Below are 14,283 nucleotides of genomic sequence, written 5' to 3'. Positions count from 1 at the left end.
TGGATCCAAGCAGCTACACCGTCTACCTTGACCGCTGTTGGGGTTGTCAGCAATACCAGGTGGGGTCCCTTCCACCTCGGCTCGAGATTAGCGGCCCGATGGCGTCTGATGTACACAAAGTCTCCGACCTGGAACTGGTGGGGGACTTGCAGTTCTCCTGGTTGGTAGAGGGCGGCCAGGGGAGTCCACACCTCCTTCTGGACAGTCTCGAGGGCCTTCAGCCTGGCAAGCAGGGATTGAGGGGTGTGAGTGTCTGTAGGCACGGACCAAGGGTCAGCGGCTAGGGGCGGAGGGGCCCCAAACAAAACCTCGAACGGTGTCACCCCCAAGGGGCCTGGGGTGTTTCGCGCGCGGAAAAGGGCAAAGGGAAGGAGGACCGTCCAGTCTGCCACGCCAGTCTCTAAGGACAATTTAGTCATAGCCTCTTTTAATGTTCTATTCATTCTTTCTACCTGACCTGAACTCTGGGGCCTGTAAGCACAATGCAATTTCCAATCCGCCCCTAGTATCTTGGCCATTCCCTGACTTACCTGGGCAACAAAAGCTGGACCGTTGTCTGATCCAATTACCTTAGGAATTCCAAACCGTGGAAAGATGTCTTCTAAGATCTTCTTGGCGACCACAGTTGCAGTTTCTCTTTTGGTAGGGAAGGCTTCTACCCAACCTGAGAAGGTATCTATGAAAACTAAAAGATATTTATAACCGTATCGGGCGGGCTTCACTTCTGTAAAATCCACCTCCCAGTAACTCCCGGGCCGGTCTCCCCTGAGCCTGTGTCCGGTCCCGACCTGGGATGAATGTACATTTACCAGCTGACACGCCTTGCATTGCTTAACTACTTCTTCTGAAAGGCGATCGAGTCCTTTGACATAGTGTCCCGTTGCCCGGCTGGTGGAGCTGAGGTGTTTGGCCCCCAGGTGGGTAAGGCGATGCAGTTGTTGGAGGTAGGCAGTGGCTGCCGCCCTTGGTACTACCATTTTTTCCCCTGCAGTTCTCCACACTCCTAGTTTGTCCTTATGGTATTTTTCTGGCCTTTTAAGCAGGTCTTTTTCCTCCTCTAGGGTGTAGTGGAGGGTCTCTGGCTGTGGTGCTGCGGGGCCAACAGCGAGGGCGAGTAGCCGGGGCCCTAGAGCGGCCTGCCTTGCCTCGGCATCCGCTTTCCTGTTTCCTATAGCTGTTTCCGAGGTCCCTTTCTGGTGGCCGGGACAATGGATGATAGCTACCTCCTGGGGGGCATGAATGGCTTCTAGGAGGTCGAGGATTTCCTTTTTATTTTTAATTTCCTTTCCTGCTGAGGTGAGGAGACCTCTCTGACGGTATATAGCCCCGTGCACATGAGCAGTGGCAAAAGCATAACGACTGTCAGTATAAATATTAGCCCGGCTGTTCTCTGCCAGCCTGAGAGCCTGTGTCAGAGCAATTAATTCAGCCTTCTGGGCCGAAGTCCCTTCGGGCAAGCTACTAGCCCAGATAGTCCGGTCCTTGCTGACCACAGCCGCTCCCGCCACCCTCTTACCTTCATAGAGGTAGCTGCTTCCATCCGTGTACCAGGTGAGTTGAGGCTCTGGCAAGGGGGAATCTTTGAGGTCTCTCCTCGGCCCTGTTTCCTCTGCCAGAATGTCACGGCATGAGTGTAGGACTTCTTTGCTCTCAGGATTTACTTCCGGTAGTAAGGTTGCTGGGTTGAGAGCTACCGGAGCCCCGAAGCGGATTCGATCTTCACTTAGCAGGAGACTCTGGTAGTGAGTCATCCGGGCGTTGGATAGCCACCGGTCCGGTGGCTGCCGGATAACACTCTCGAGAGTGTGTGGGGCCACCACAGTTAGTTTCTGCCCCAAGGTAAGTTTGTCCGCATCTCTTACAAGCAGGGCAGTAGCTGCAATTGCTCTTAGACAGCCTGGCCACCCCCTAGCCACTGGGTCTAGTCTCTTGGATAAATAGGCTACCGGCCTCTTCCAGGGGCCTAAGGTTTGAGTTAGGACCCCCCTGGCTACTCCCTTTCTTTCATCTATGAACAGAGTGAAGGGCTTGGCCACATCTGGTAAGGCCAACGCTGGCGCCGAGAGAAGAGCCTTTTTAATGTCGTCAAAGGCTTTCTGATGAGTCTCCCCCCACTCGAAGGGGTTCCCTTGTTTTGTCAGCGGGTATAGGGGCTCCGCTAGGGTTGCAAAACCTGGAATCCAGAGGCGGCAGAATCCAGCTGTTCCCAGGAACTCGCGTACCTGCCGGGGGGTCTGTGGTCTGGGAATCTGGGTGACTGTGCTTTTTCGGGCTTCAGTGAGCCACCTCTTTCCCCCTTCTAGTGCGTATCCTAAATAGGTCACTCTCCGCTGACATATCTGGGCCTTCTTGGCCGAGACCCGGTATCCTAGGCGGGAGAGCTCTAAAAGCAAGGCCCCGGTACCTGTTTCACAGTCCTCCTTAGTAGCTCCGGCGAGGAGAAGGTCATCCACGTACTGGAGAAGGGTGACTTGCGGGTGGTCAGCACGGAAAGCAGCCAGGTCTTGATGAAGAGCCTCATCGAAGATAGTGGGGGAATTTTTGAATCCTTGCGGAAGTCGGGTCCAAGTCAGCTGCCCCGTTATTCCCGAATCTGGGTCTCTCCACTCGAAGGCGAAAATATTCTGGCTGGCAGGATGCAGTCTCAAGCAGAAGAAGGCATCTTTTAAGTCTAGGACTGAATACCACACATGGGACGGAGGGATAGAGCTTAAGAGATTGTAAGGATTGGGGACCGTGGGATGAATATCCTGTACCCTCTTGTTGACTTCTCTTAAATCCTGCACCGGTCGGTAGTCATCAGTTCCGGGCTTTTTTACCGGGAGGAGTGGGGTGTTCCACGGGGAGTGGCACTTAACGAGGACTCCAAGGCGTAGGAGGCGTTGGACATGAACCTTGATCCCCCTCCAGGCTTCTTTTGCCATGGGGTACTGTCGTACTGCAATCGGGGTTGCAGTGGACTTAAGCTCTACTATCACGGGGGGCCGTTCGGTAGCTAAGCCCATCCCTGCGGTTTCAGCCCAAGCTTTGGGGTATTGCTGTAACCATCCCGCTATCCTCTCGTCCTTTCGGACATTACTCTCAAACAGCCGATGCTCGTCTTCGAGCTGGAATGTCAAGAGAGTAATTGGCTCTCCATGTTGGGTCAGGGTCGGCCCCCGTGGGGTGAAAGTGATCTGAGCCCCCATTTTAGTTAGCAAGTCTCTTCCCAGAAGGGGGGCTGGACACTCGGGTATTACTAAGAAGGAATGAGTCACTCTTCCCGTGCCTAGATCAACTGTCCGGGTGGTGGTCCAGGAATATTGCTCATTTCCCGTTGCCCCTATCACCCAGGAGGTCTTCTGGGAGACTGGTCCTAGTGGTTTCTTAAGAACTGAATATTGGGCCCCTGTGTCTACCAGAAAGTTAACAGGCTTCCCCTCCACCTTAAGAGTTACCCTAGGCTCGGGGAGGGGATCCGAGCCCCGACTTCTTCAATCACTATCTTCCTGGAGTGCCAGCGTCTTCTTTGCTAGTCTCTTTGGGCACTCCCGCTTCCAATGTCCTTCTTCCTTGCAATAAGCACATTGATTCTTCCTTAACGGTGGCCTGTTGCCCAGGGCCCCTGCCTGTCTTCCTTTTCCTCTCTCCTGTGGCTTACTCCCTTCTATTGCTGCGGCCAAGATACGGGTTAGTCTCTGCTCTTCCCTTTTTTCCTTTTTCTCCTCCTTCTCCTCTCTCTCTCTCTCCTTCCGCTGCTCCTTTTCCTCCTCGGTCTCCCTCTTATGGTACACTTTCTCTGCTTCCTTAACTAAATCTTGGAGGGTAAAGTCCTGCAATCCCTCAAGTCTCTGCAGCTTTTTCTTAATATCTAATGCTGACTGCCCTATGAAAGCCATAGCTACTGAGGCCCTCTGCCCCTCTGAGGTGGGGTCAAACGGGGTGTACCGTCTGAACGCCTCCATTAATCGCTCGAGAAAAACAGAAGGCGGTTCAGTGGGCCCCTGTATGACCTCTCTTACCTTAGCCAAATTCGTGGGGCGCCGAGCTGCCCCTCTGAGGCCGGCCACTAGTGTCTGGCGGTAGACCTTCAGGTGCTCCCTACCTTCTGCCGTGTTGAAGTCCCAGTCCGGCCTGGCCAGAGGAAAGGCCGCATCCACCAAATGAGGGAGTAGAGTCGGCCGGCCGTCGGGGCCAGGGGCGTTCTTCCGGGCCTCCAAGAGGATCCGCTCCCTTTCCTCTGTAGTAAAGAGAGTCTGAAGAAGCTGTTGACAATCGTCCCAAGTGGGCTGGTGAGAGAACATAAGGGACTCAACCAGCCCCGTTAGACGCTGGGGATCCTCTGAAAAGGGAGGGTGGTTAGTTTTCCAGTTATAGAGGTCTGCCGAGGAGAAGGGCCAGTATTGGAGTGGCTGGAGCGGAGCCGTTTCATTATCGTCTCCGCGGGGGGGTGGAGGCCCGTATGGTCGGAGAGGGCAGGCTACGGTCGAATCTGGAGACGCGGGATGTCTCCTCTGACTCCGGGTTCCCTGGGCCGGTCCCTCTGTTGGAGGGGCGGGAGGAGGTGCTGAAGGCTCCGGTCTCCCCGGCGGCTCTGGCTGGAGAGGAGAGGGGTAAGGGGGTGGAGAGTCCAAGAGGAGAAGATCGGTTTGAGAATCTGCCAGGGGACGTTTCGTCTGATCTGCGGCGGGAGGGGCCTGGGCCACGAGAACCCGGGAGGTTCCGGATGGCAGCCAGGGTTTCAGCCAAGAGGGAGGGTTCTGGACCAGGTCCTGCCAGACGACAATATACGGCTGCTGGTCTGGATGGCCCGCCGGGCCTGATTGGAACACCTTATTCTTTACTGCAAAAATAATAGACAGGTCAAAAGTCCCGTCCGCTGGCCATCCCACGCCTAGGGCTGGCCAGTCGGATGAACAGAAAGTCTGCCAAGGACCCTTCTTGACACTGACGGAAAGATTGAGTCCCCGACTCCGGACGTCCGTCCAGTGTGCTACTGTAAGAGAAAGAGGGGTGCTGCTTCCGTGGCCCATGTTACCTGGATGGGAGAAGAGGAGTAAAAGACAAAAACAAAGAACAAACAATGACGCGACAAGACACCGGATCCACAAGAATTTACCCAGATACAGAACGGCCGCTGAGGGATGATATCCCTCCCTAATGCTAGTCCGGCCGGACACGCGAGTGCCCGTTGCCGGACAGCCAGAACCTGAAGTGACCAAGACCTCTTGGTCACCGCCCGATCCTGGGGCGTCCCCCAGGGTGACAGTTTTTCTGGCCGAAGCCCCTACGACCAGAGGAGCCGACTCCTTACGGAGCCGACACCCTGTCTTCCTGAAAAACCGAAACTAAGAACGAACAAAGGACAAGACAAACACTGAATGACTCCGGAGTCTGCTTACCTCCAAGACCGATCCCAGCGCTTGAAGGGGGTCGCCTAATCCCGGACGAGCCCCCAAATGTTGGGCCCTAAGACCCCCGGAGAGTCCAGCAGAGGAGGCGACGACCCCAAGTCAAACGCAGAGACCGAGGCTTGATGCAAGAGCAAGAGGATTTTTATTACAAGCGCAGCGCAGGGGCTCTCAGGCAGGCAGGCAACAACACAAAGGAAGTGCTGCTGACTGGAGCCCCGAGCAATTGCAGAACACGGGTTTATAAAGGCAAAAACCACACGCAGGTGGCCGGAAAACAGGGAACTGGGTTACCAGTTAACTCATAACTCATCTTTTACAGGGACAGGTCTTTGTTATTAGTTGACTCATTTCCTAAGGGGCCAGGGTGGTCTGGTATGCGCAGGCCGATCCCGAGGAGTGATAAGATAACTATGCTATGACCAGATCAGGGCGCCAGAGCTTTACGGGAAAGGTCAGGAGGGGGAAGTTCTCTTTAATCTTTACATTAACCAGAGCTTACTGGAAAAGCTGGTCCAGGGGGAAGGGGGGGGGTTTTCAGCGGCCTTACATAACCGCTCGCTGCTGCTTCCTGCGCGTGTCCTGCCGCGGCGGCAGCCCGGATTCAAATCTGTTAATAAAGAAACTCCCTCTCCAGATTGGCAAGGGAGAGGATCTGTTTCACCAAATTCTTGGTTTGCCGTGGTTTCCTGTCTCGCGGGTACTTTCTCCTTATAACAGTGTCCATCATTTTAGTATTTATCCAATCCCAGAATTCCCCCGCCCCCGCCCTTTGCTTTCTACCCCTTCTCTAATCTATCATCAATGGATTTCATGTAACCTACCTATGTCCCCTCCTTTGATTGCAATGTATAAAAATAGATGAAAACTTGACATTCTCTGGAGCATTATCTCAATCTGTTGAGGTTCTGCTTCCCAGCAATTGTCGACAGTTTGGCTCAAATAAACTTATAAAAATTCTTTACAGGTTTTAATGTTATTACATTAACACTTGTATGTTCCCTGGCCAGGGCTATTTTCATTTTTCTAATGCCACAAATCTCTTTGACAGTTTGGTGGAGCCAATAGACACCTTCTTAGAACGATGCTTTGAAATGCTTAAAATAAAATATATAAGATTACAAAGGAAGTTAATTCAATGTGAAAGTTATCCAAAAAAATTTAATAAATTATTTCTTACACAATAAGTAAGATCTAGTAGCAGATCTAACAACTGTGATTTTGAAACTGATGGAAATAAATGATAGTTCTAGTTTATCTTCATTAACTATAATAATAAAAGCATATTATGCTAATTAGACCGGATGTCCTTCTGGACGACCTTCCTGAGAATCATGAACCTCCTGGTTCATGGATCAATGCTCAACCACTGAGTCACACCAGCCAGGAGAGCTATCTAGTCTTTTGGGGAATCTCTCCCCAGCCAGACCAGATAGATAATAAAGTTCTTTGTTTGACAGAGCTGGAAATATCAGAAGAGAAGACTATGCAAAGCCCAGCCTTTGATTAAGCTCACTTTCAGGTGTGCCCTCCCTTTGCAAGTCTCCTTCTTAGTGACTTCTCAGGGCTGCTATAATGATGGATTTTTGATACAAGAATGTTGGAAGCATGTAGATAATTTTTATAAGACCTTATTTGAGACAAACAACTGACATGCTGGAAAGCAAGATCTCAAGTGCTCTGGAGAATGACAGTTTTGCAGTTCTTTTTAAGCATTTGGGATTAAGGGGAGGGACTGTAAGATTACAAGAAGGTAGGAGAAAGCCTGGAGGGAAATCTCTGTGATTGGATTATAGGATAGGTTACAAAATCATGTGTCCCTTAAGGGTGGTTGCCTTAAGGTCTGGAAAAAAAGATTACTTTTGGCATTTCAAAGGTGTGTTAACCTAGCTGCGCAAGAACAATGGGCAGGGCTTGCTTAAGGAAAAGATAAACTTTTTATAGACCTGGGGGATGACTGTCCACAATGACCTGCTCAGTTAGGAATTTATGATCAGATCGCGCTTTGAGATTACTTTCAGTCACTGAATATGTCAGATTTACTACATAGCTCCCTTTCCATTCACAAATCTTTTTTTTTTTTTAATCTTTATTGCTGAAAGTATTAGATATGTCTCCCTGACCTCTTTTAGTTCCCCCACCCCCCACACCACCCCTTCACCACCCTATTGCAAAAATGCATACCAGTTCTTTGGTTGATCTCTTCCCACACACCTCCCCTCCCCCACCTTCCCTCTGAGATTCCACAATCTGTTGGATGCTTCTGTCTCTATTTTGTTCATCAGTTTATTTTGTTCATTAGATTCCACATATGAGTAAGATCATGTGATACTTGTGACACATCTCAGTTGTATGTTAGGATTGGTGAAAAGATCAAACACTTTTGGGGAATCAGACAGGCTTTATTTATCTAAAGGAGACAGGAGAAAGTCAGTGCAAACACAGACAAGGATGCACTGCAGAGAGGTCATCCATTTCATCCCAAATAGACTTGAAGCTTCCTGGGCATTAATCTTGCTGGGCATTAAACCTTCCTGAAGCTGTAAAGGAGCGGGGTTTCTATCAGACTTTCTGGCAACAAAACTCCCTCTCCCTTGGGTTCATTGCTGCTTGCTGACCCTTGTGGCTTAGGTTCTGGAAAACCTCCTATCTGATCTGTTCTAGGTTGTGTATTAATTTATATAACTATCTCCATGATCCTATTAGGTAAGTATTAGTGTTATGCTTGTTTTACAGATGGGAAAACTGGGCAGAGACAGGTTAAACGGTTTTCCCCAAGGTTGTATGTCTAGTGAGTAAGCAGAGCCAAGAATTGAACCTCAAGGGCAAAGGAATATCCTGCTCTCCCTAGGGCAAGAACTATACACCTCTGCCACGTCTCATTTTTAAGTCACTCAGACAGGATCCCCTTGTTTATTTCCTCCTATAAAAACCCTCCTATAAAAAAAGGCCTTAAAAAAAGAGGAAAATAAAAATAAAGATCTATTTCCCCTTTTTTTTTTTTTGAGAAGGTTCCTCTGCATTAATGGATGTTCTCCCTACTGCAATAGGCTAAAAACAAACAACACAAACCCTTAGGCTTCACTTGGTGCACTTTCTTTCACATGCTTGATAGAAAGTTTGCCGACCTCATAACTGACTCACTGGTCCTGAGACCAGCAGCAACAGTAGATCTAATGAATTGGTGATTCCACAGATGGTGCTTGTTATAGTAATCACTATGGTACTTAATGTTAGGACCTTAGAATGTAAGACTTAAAGCATGTAACCCTGTGGGGACCGTTATAGTAATTATTATAGTATCTAATGTTAGATATAGGAATACTGTGTGAGACCCAAGAATGCACCCTTGTAACCCAACTAGTACTTGTAAACCATCTATCTGATGGGAACGCCCAAAGCCTGTACACACCCATAGATTAACAGACCCCGGGGATCCACACATGGCAGCCGCTGATAACACACACACCAACGAAGACCACGTCTACAGAGGGGTATATAAGCAGACGGTCTGATCGACCCAGCAGCGCACAGCTCTCCTGTCGACAGAACGTGAGGACCTGTGTGTGCTCACAGCTCGGTTTCCAACAGGAGACTCTGCCCAATTAACTGTCGATCGCCGAAAGAGCCAGCAGCCAACGGGCCGTCTACCCCTTTGTATGTATCAGCCAGCGAGCATCGCCGGGTGGCTCCTTCCCAGCGTCTGAGACCCATCAGGAACTGGTAAATAAACCCCCTGTGTGGTTGCATCTAACCTGTTTGTCTGTGGGTAATTTCTCCGGCTCGGCTCAGATCTCGGTGCTGAGTCTGTGAAAGTGTCTGACCAGAAAGTATTGGCACAAGCCTCAAGCGGATGGTCCAGATCACCTGTGCATGTCCCACTTAGGAGCAGCACCTGAAGCTATTTGGGGTACTTAGGCTTTACTTGGTGCACTTTCTTTCATATGCTTGATAGAAAGTTTGCCGACCTCATAACTGACTCACTGGTCCTGAGATCAGCAGCAACAGACCTTATGAGTTGGTGATTCCACAGGTGGTGTTCTTTGATCCCCTTTTAACCAACAAGCCGCCACGGAGGATTCTGATTCACATTAAAAGGAGCGAACCCTGGCTGGAGACGTTTACACCACTGGAAGCGCGGCTACGCTTTGCAAACTTCCGCGTGATCCACTGGAGGGCCGGGCTGGCGGCGGCGGCGGCGTAGCCGGGCGGCACTAGGACCGCGGAGGCGCCGGCCTCGCAGCGGCCTTGGTTCCCTTTGGGGCGGAGCCCAGCTGTTCCGGGAGCCCCGGGCCGTGCTGGACCCGCCCCTGGAGGCGGGCCGAGTTGACTTAAAAACTCCGGCACCCGGGAGGCCGGCTCGCCTCTCCTCTTACCCCGGCTGGGCGCCGTGCTGGTTGGTAAGTGTGGGACCGCGTCGCTCGCTGTCCCTCGCTCACCTTCCCGGGTCGCCGGCCGGGCAGTGGGCCCCGGGAGCTCAGGTGACCGCGGGCAGGAGCGGGGCGCGCGCGCGTCCGCCGAGCGCTTTTGTTCCGAGGCCGTGACGGAGCCGCGCGGGCTGAGGGTGCTGCTGGGGCGGCTCCCGGTTGGGAGGTTCCCGCCGCCCGGGCCCGGTCGTCCGCCCGCCCGCCCGCTGACCTGCTCGCGGTGCCCGCGCGGCTGGGGCCAGGCCCGCCTCGCGGGAGCCCGAGGGCGCCGCCTCGCCGTTGGAGGCCGCCGGGAGCGCCCGCGAAGACGCGTTTGGTTCAACTGCAGGGAGGTTGCCTAGGTGGGGAGGTGGAAGTGCAGCTTCTGTTTTTAATTATTTCCTGTCGGCTGGGGTGAAAAAAAAAAATCTTTGTTTTGCGCTTCGTATCTCTGGACCGTTCCCTTCCGCCCGCCCCCATTATTAAGCGGTTCCTCCCGAAACAAACGACCCACTGGAACGCCAAGTGGCCCTCGGACGCCCCGATGCCCGGGATGTTTTCGCTCCTCGCAGTCGTTGGCTCCTGGAGGCGTTTCCAAGTGCACAAATGCACACTGAGCTCGCTCGGGGGGGTGTGGAGGGACGCGGGGTCCCTCGGCACCGGCCCGCAGGGTCCCGAGCTCCGCAGCCAGCTTTCGGGGAGTCGCTCCAGTGAGCATTTATTTGTAATAACTTGCAGCGTCTGCCTGCACTGTAAAGAGAACAGGGGATGCTGCAGGAGCTTAGAGCGCATTTTTAAATATACTTTATTGATTTTTTACAGAGAGGAAGGGAGAGGGATACCGAGTGTTAGAAACATCGATGAGAGAAACATTGAGCAGCTGCCTCCTGCACACCCCCACTGGGGATGTGCCCGCAACCAAGGTACATGCCCTTGACCGGAATCGAACCTGGGACTCTTCAGTCCACAGGCCGACGCTCTAGCCACTGAGCCAAACCGGTTAGGGCTAGAGTGCATTTTAATCGGTCGGGTTGCAGACCTTAATGTGAGCTGTAAATTTAAATTTTATTCAGTATTAACATGCACGAGTGTTTAGGTTTCAGTTACTTATGTATTTTTCCCCCCTTGTACTGTTGGATTCTTTTATTAATCTAATTAGAGAAAATGGTTAAGGTAAAGAACTTCTTTTTAAGTTTCACTCGAGGATAACATTTTTATTGATTTTTGGAGAGAGTGAGACATCGATGTGTATGTAACATCCTTTGGTTGCCTCGCATACCCCAACCGGGGATGGAACCCGTAACCTCTGTCTGTGCCTTGACCAGGAATGAACCCCGAGCCTTTGGTGTAATGGAATGGGGTACACACCAACTAACTGAGCCACTCGGCCAAAGTACTTTTGCTTGGGAATGAAAGGACAGTAGTAGACCTGGAAGAAGGGTACATGAATTCTAACTTGAAAAGTGAGCGACAATTTAGGCCAGACCTAGGTGTTTGTTTTTTTTGTTTTGTGTGTGTGTTTAAAAAATGCATTTTTAGCCCTGGCCAGGTGGCTCAGTTTGTTGGAGTATCATCCCATACACAAAGTTTTGGGTTTGATCCCTGGTTGGGGCACATATGGGAGGAAAAAAAATAAAAAATGCATTTTTATTGATTTTTCAGAGAGGGAGAGATTCAAAAACACCAGTGGTGAGAATCAGTGATTGGTTGTACTGATCCTGGTTCGTGGGTCTATGCTGAACCACTGAGCCACACCTGTGGGGCCTGACCTAGTATTTGTTTCTTTGCACACTTCAAAATTCAAGAAAATTAATATGCTTTTCGTGCAACTTTAACAGCTTTGCACAGCAGTGTCATCAAGGGAGCAGATGGGCATGTATTTTTATTGTAAATTTAATATAAATAAAGGTGATATATAAATTTTATATTGAGTAATTACATAGTAGTTTCTTGCTGTCCCAGGATCAAAAAAGTAAACATTGTGGAGGGACACTGACATGTTTGGAGAGAAATGGGAACACATACAATGAAAGAGTAACATTGAAAGGTAAGTATTTTACTTCTAAGTAGCCTAATATATCTGCTGTGGAACAAAATTATTAAATGAATCTGCATTGGCTAAAAATTAAACTAGTACACAATGGATTTGATGACTAAACTTAGAAATAATGTGGTTAGCTTAGCATGGAGTGAGTTATTCATCTTTGCAAGATACGGAAGAGATTCTTTTTCCCAATATATTTCTATTGATTTCAGAGAGGAAGGGAGAGGGAGAAGGGAGATAGATAGAAACATCAATGATAAGCCTGCCTCCTGCACGCCCCCTATTGGGGATCCAACCTGCAACCTAGGCATGTGCCTTGACCTCCTGGTTCATAGGTCCCTGCCCAGCCTCTTCAAATTTTTATCTCTTCTTATTCATCTTCAAGAAGACTAACATTTCATGTAATACTGCTTGGTGGTGATAAACTACTTTAGCTTTTTCTTGATTGTGAAGCTCCTTATCTGACATGAAATTCTAAGTGATAGCTTTCCTGGGTATAGTAATCTTGCTTCTAGGTCCTTGCTATTCATCACTGAATGGTTCTTGCCACTCCCCTCTGACCTGAAAGTTTTTGTTGAGAAATCAGCTGACAGTCAGTTGTACATAACTAATTCCCTAGTAGGTAACTAAGCTCCCTTGCTATTTTTTTTTTAAATATATTTTTATTGATTTCAAAGAGGAAGGGAGAGGGAGAGAGAGATAGCACATCAATGATGATGAGAGAATCGTTGATTGACTGCCTCCTGCATGCCCCCTCTTGGGAATTGAGCCTGCAACCCAGGTATGTGACCTTGACCAGAATTGAACCTGGGACCCTTGAAATCCAAAGGCTGGTGCTCTATCCATTGATCCAATCTTGCCAGGTCACCCTTGCTGTTTTTTTAAGATTCCTTCTTTGTATTAAACCTTTGGCATTTTAATTTTGATGTGCTGCTCTGTTTCTTATTTGGTTGCTTTTATTTATTATTTCTGGCACATGGTGTTGAAGACCTCACAACTTTGGGTGAGCCATTCCGTGAGATACCAACCAATAAAGCCAAAGTGATCATCTCCTGGGCTTTCATCTTATAAAATTCAAGAGTGATGATTAAGCCCTGACCGGTTTGGCTCAGTGGATAGAGCGTCGGCCTGCGGACTCAAGGGTCCCTGGTTCGATTCCGGTCAAGGGCACATCCCCAGTAGGAGGTGTGCAGGAGGTAGCTGATAGATGCTTCTCTCTCATCGATGTTTCTAACTATCTCTCTCCCTCTCTGTAAAAAATCAATAAAATATATATATATATATATATATATATATATATATATATATATATATATATATATATAAAAGTGATTAAGACCACTGTGTTTGCAATTACACTGCTGAGCTTCAGATCTTGGCTCTATTACTTTTACTCTCAGTAAAAGTAACCTTGGGAAGATATTTAACTTCTTTGTCTCAGTTATCTGTAAAATGAGGATAACAGTAGTAACTACCTCTTGGATTGTTGTCATAATACACACGCACTTGGAACAGCTCCTGACATGGTAATTGCTTAATAAATTTTAGCTGTTGCCATGTTAGAGGAAATACATTTTATGGCCTAAGACAATATACTAGATATTATACAAAATTCAGTTTGTTAATTTAAGCTCTACATGAACTTACCCAGCTTTGTATGAAGTTTTCACTATCGATCCTATTGTAGGTTCTGTTTTTATAAGGAAGTGCCAGACACAACGCTGCAGGCCTTTTTGAAATCATGAATGCCTCCATTAAATTCTCCACCCAGGGCTAATTTGCTCCAAAACTGTACTTTTCTATATTTTCTATATTACTTCCCTGAAGTGCTGGAATCTCCCATATCCTTTATATTACGGTTTTGGACACAATAGTAACATAAATATCTAGAGAATTGATCTTACCTGTTTTAAAAGGCTTTTATAAACGTGAATTTCAAGACTTGTTTACCTAGGTTTTTTTGCCAAGTCCCTCATCCCCCACTGGAGGCATACTGTGTGAAAGAGACATAGAAAACATTCAATATGAGATAGAGACAATAATTTACCAACCTTGTTTATAGAAATGCAAGTAAAAATTTACTTTATGCTTGGCCTGTGTGGCTCAGTGGTTGAGTCATGCGTTTGGTTTCCGGTCAGGGCACATGTCCAGGTTGTTGGCTTGATCCACAGTGGGAGGTGTGCAGGAGGCACCCTATCAAGAATTCTCATTGATGTTTCTATCCTCTCCCTCTTCCTTCCTCTCTCAGAAATCAATAAAAAACACATTACAAAAGTTTTAAAACATTTACTTTGTAATAAGCCTTGTAAAGAAAGACGAAATCATGTGGACCTTGAAGTATTCTAAATGCTTTGTTGGGAGGCAGCTATGTAGCTGTTTATTCTTAATATCCTAAGTGTCCTTGTAAATTGAAAAGCAAGTGAGACATTTGTTAATAGTTAAT

The 14,283-nt window shown here is 48.6% G+C and overlaps 2 protein-coding genes across 16 annotated transcripts in view; one reads left to right on the top strand and one right to left on the bottom strand.

The window, feature by feature from the left end:
• Positions 1 to 570: 570 nt before the first annotated feature.
• LOC118651716 lies at positions 571 to 5,012 on the bottom strand. The gene is given in 2 exon segments (XM_036301185.1): positions 571 to 608; positions 611 to 5,012. Coding segments are annotated over 2 exon segments (4,440 nt in total).
• A 3,867-nt stretch (positions 5,013 to 8,879) lies between these two features.
• Positions 8,880 to 14,283, top strand: part of RESF1 (retroelement silencing factor 1) — a 40,061-nt gene continuing 34,657 nt past the window's right edge. For 7 of the 15 annotated variants that reach the window (XM_036296552.1, XM_036296551.1, XM_036296549.1 and 4 more), the window contains exons 1-2: positions 8,905 to 9,113; positions 11,759 to 11,843. The gene's annotated coding sequence lies outside the window, so the exon portion shown is untranslated. Of the gene's footprint in view, positions 9,114 to 9,670; positions 9,791 to 11,758; positions 11,844 to 14,283 lie in introns of those variants that run through there. The other 8 variants (XM_036296553.1, XM_036296548.1, XM_036296560.1 and 5 more) reach the window with 7 other exon arrangements.

Source organism: Myotis myotis, unplaced genomic scaffold (genome assembly GCF_014108235.1).
Source record: "Myotis myotis isolate mMyoMyo1 unplaced genomic scaffold, mMyoMyo1.p scaffold_m19_p_3, whole genome shotgun sequence".
Lineage (NCBI taxonomy): Eukaryota > Metazoa > Chordata > Mammalia > Chiroptera > Vespertilionidae > Myotis > Myotis myotis.
The sequence above is the reverse complement of the archived record's forward strand: the minus strand, read 5'-3'. Positions and strand labels throughout refer to the sequence as shown.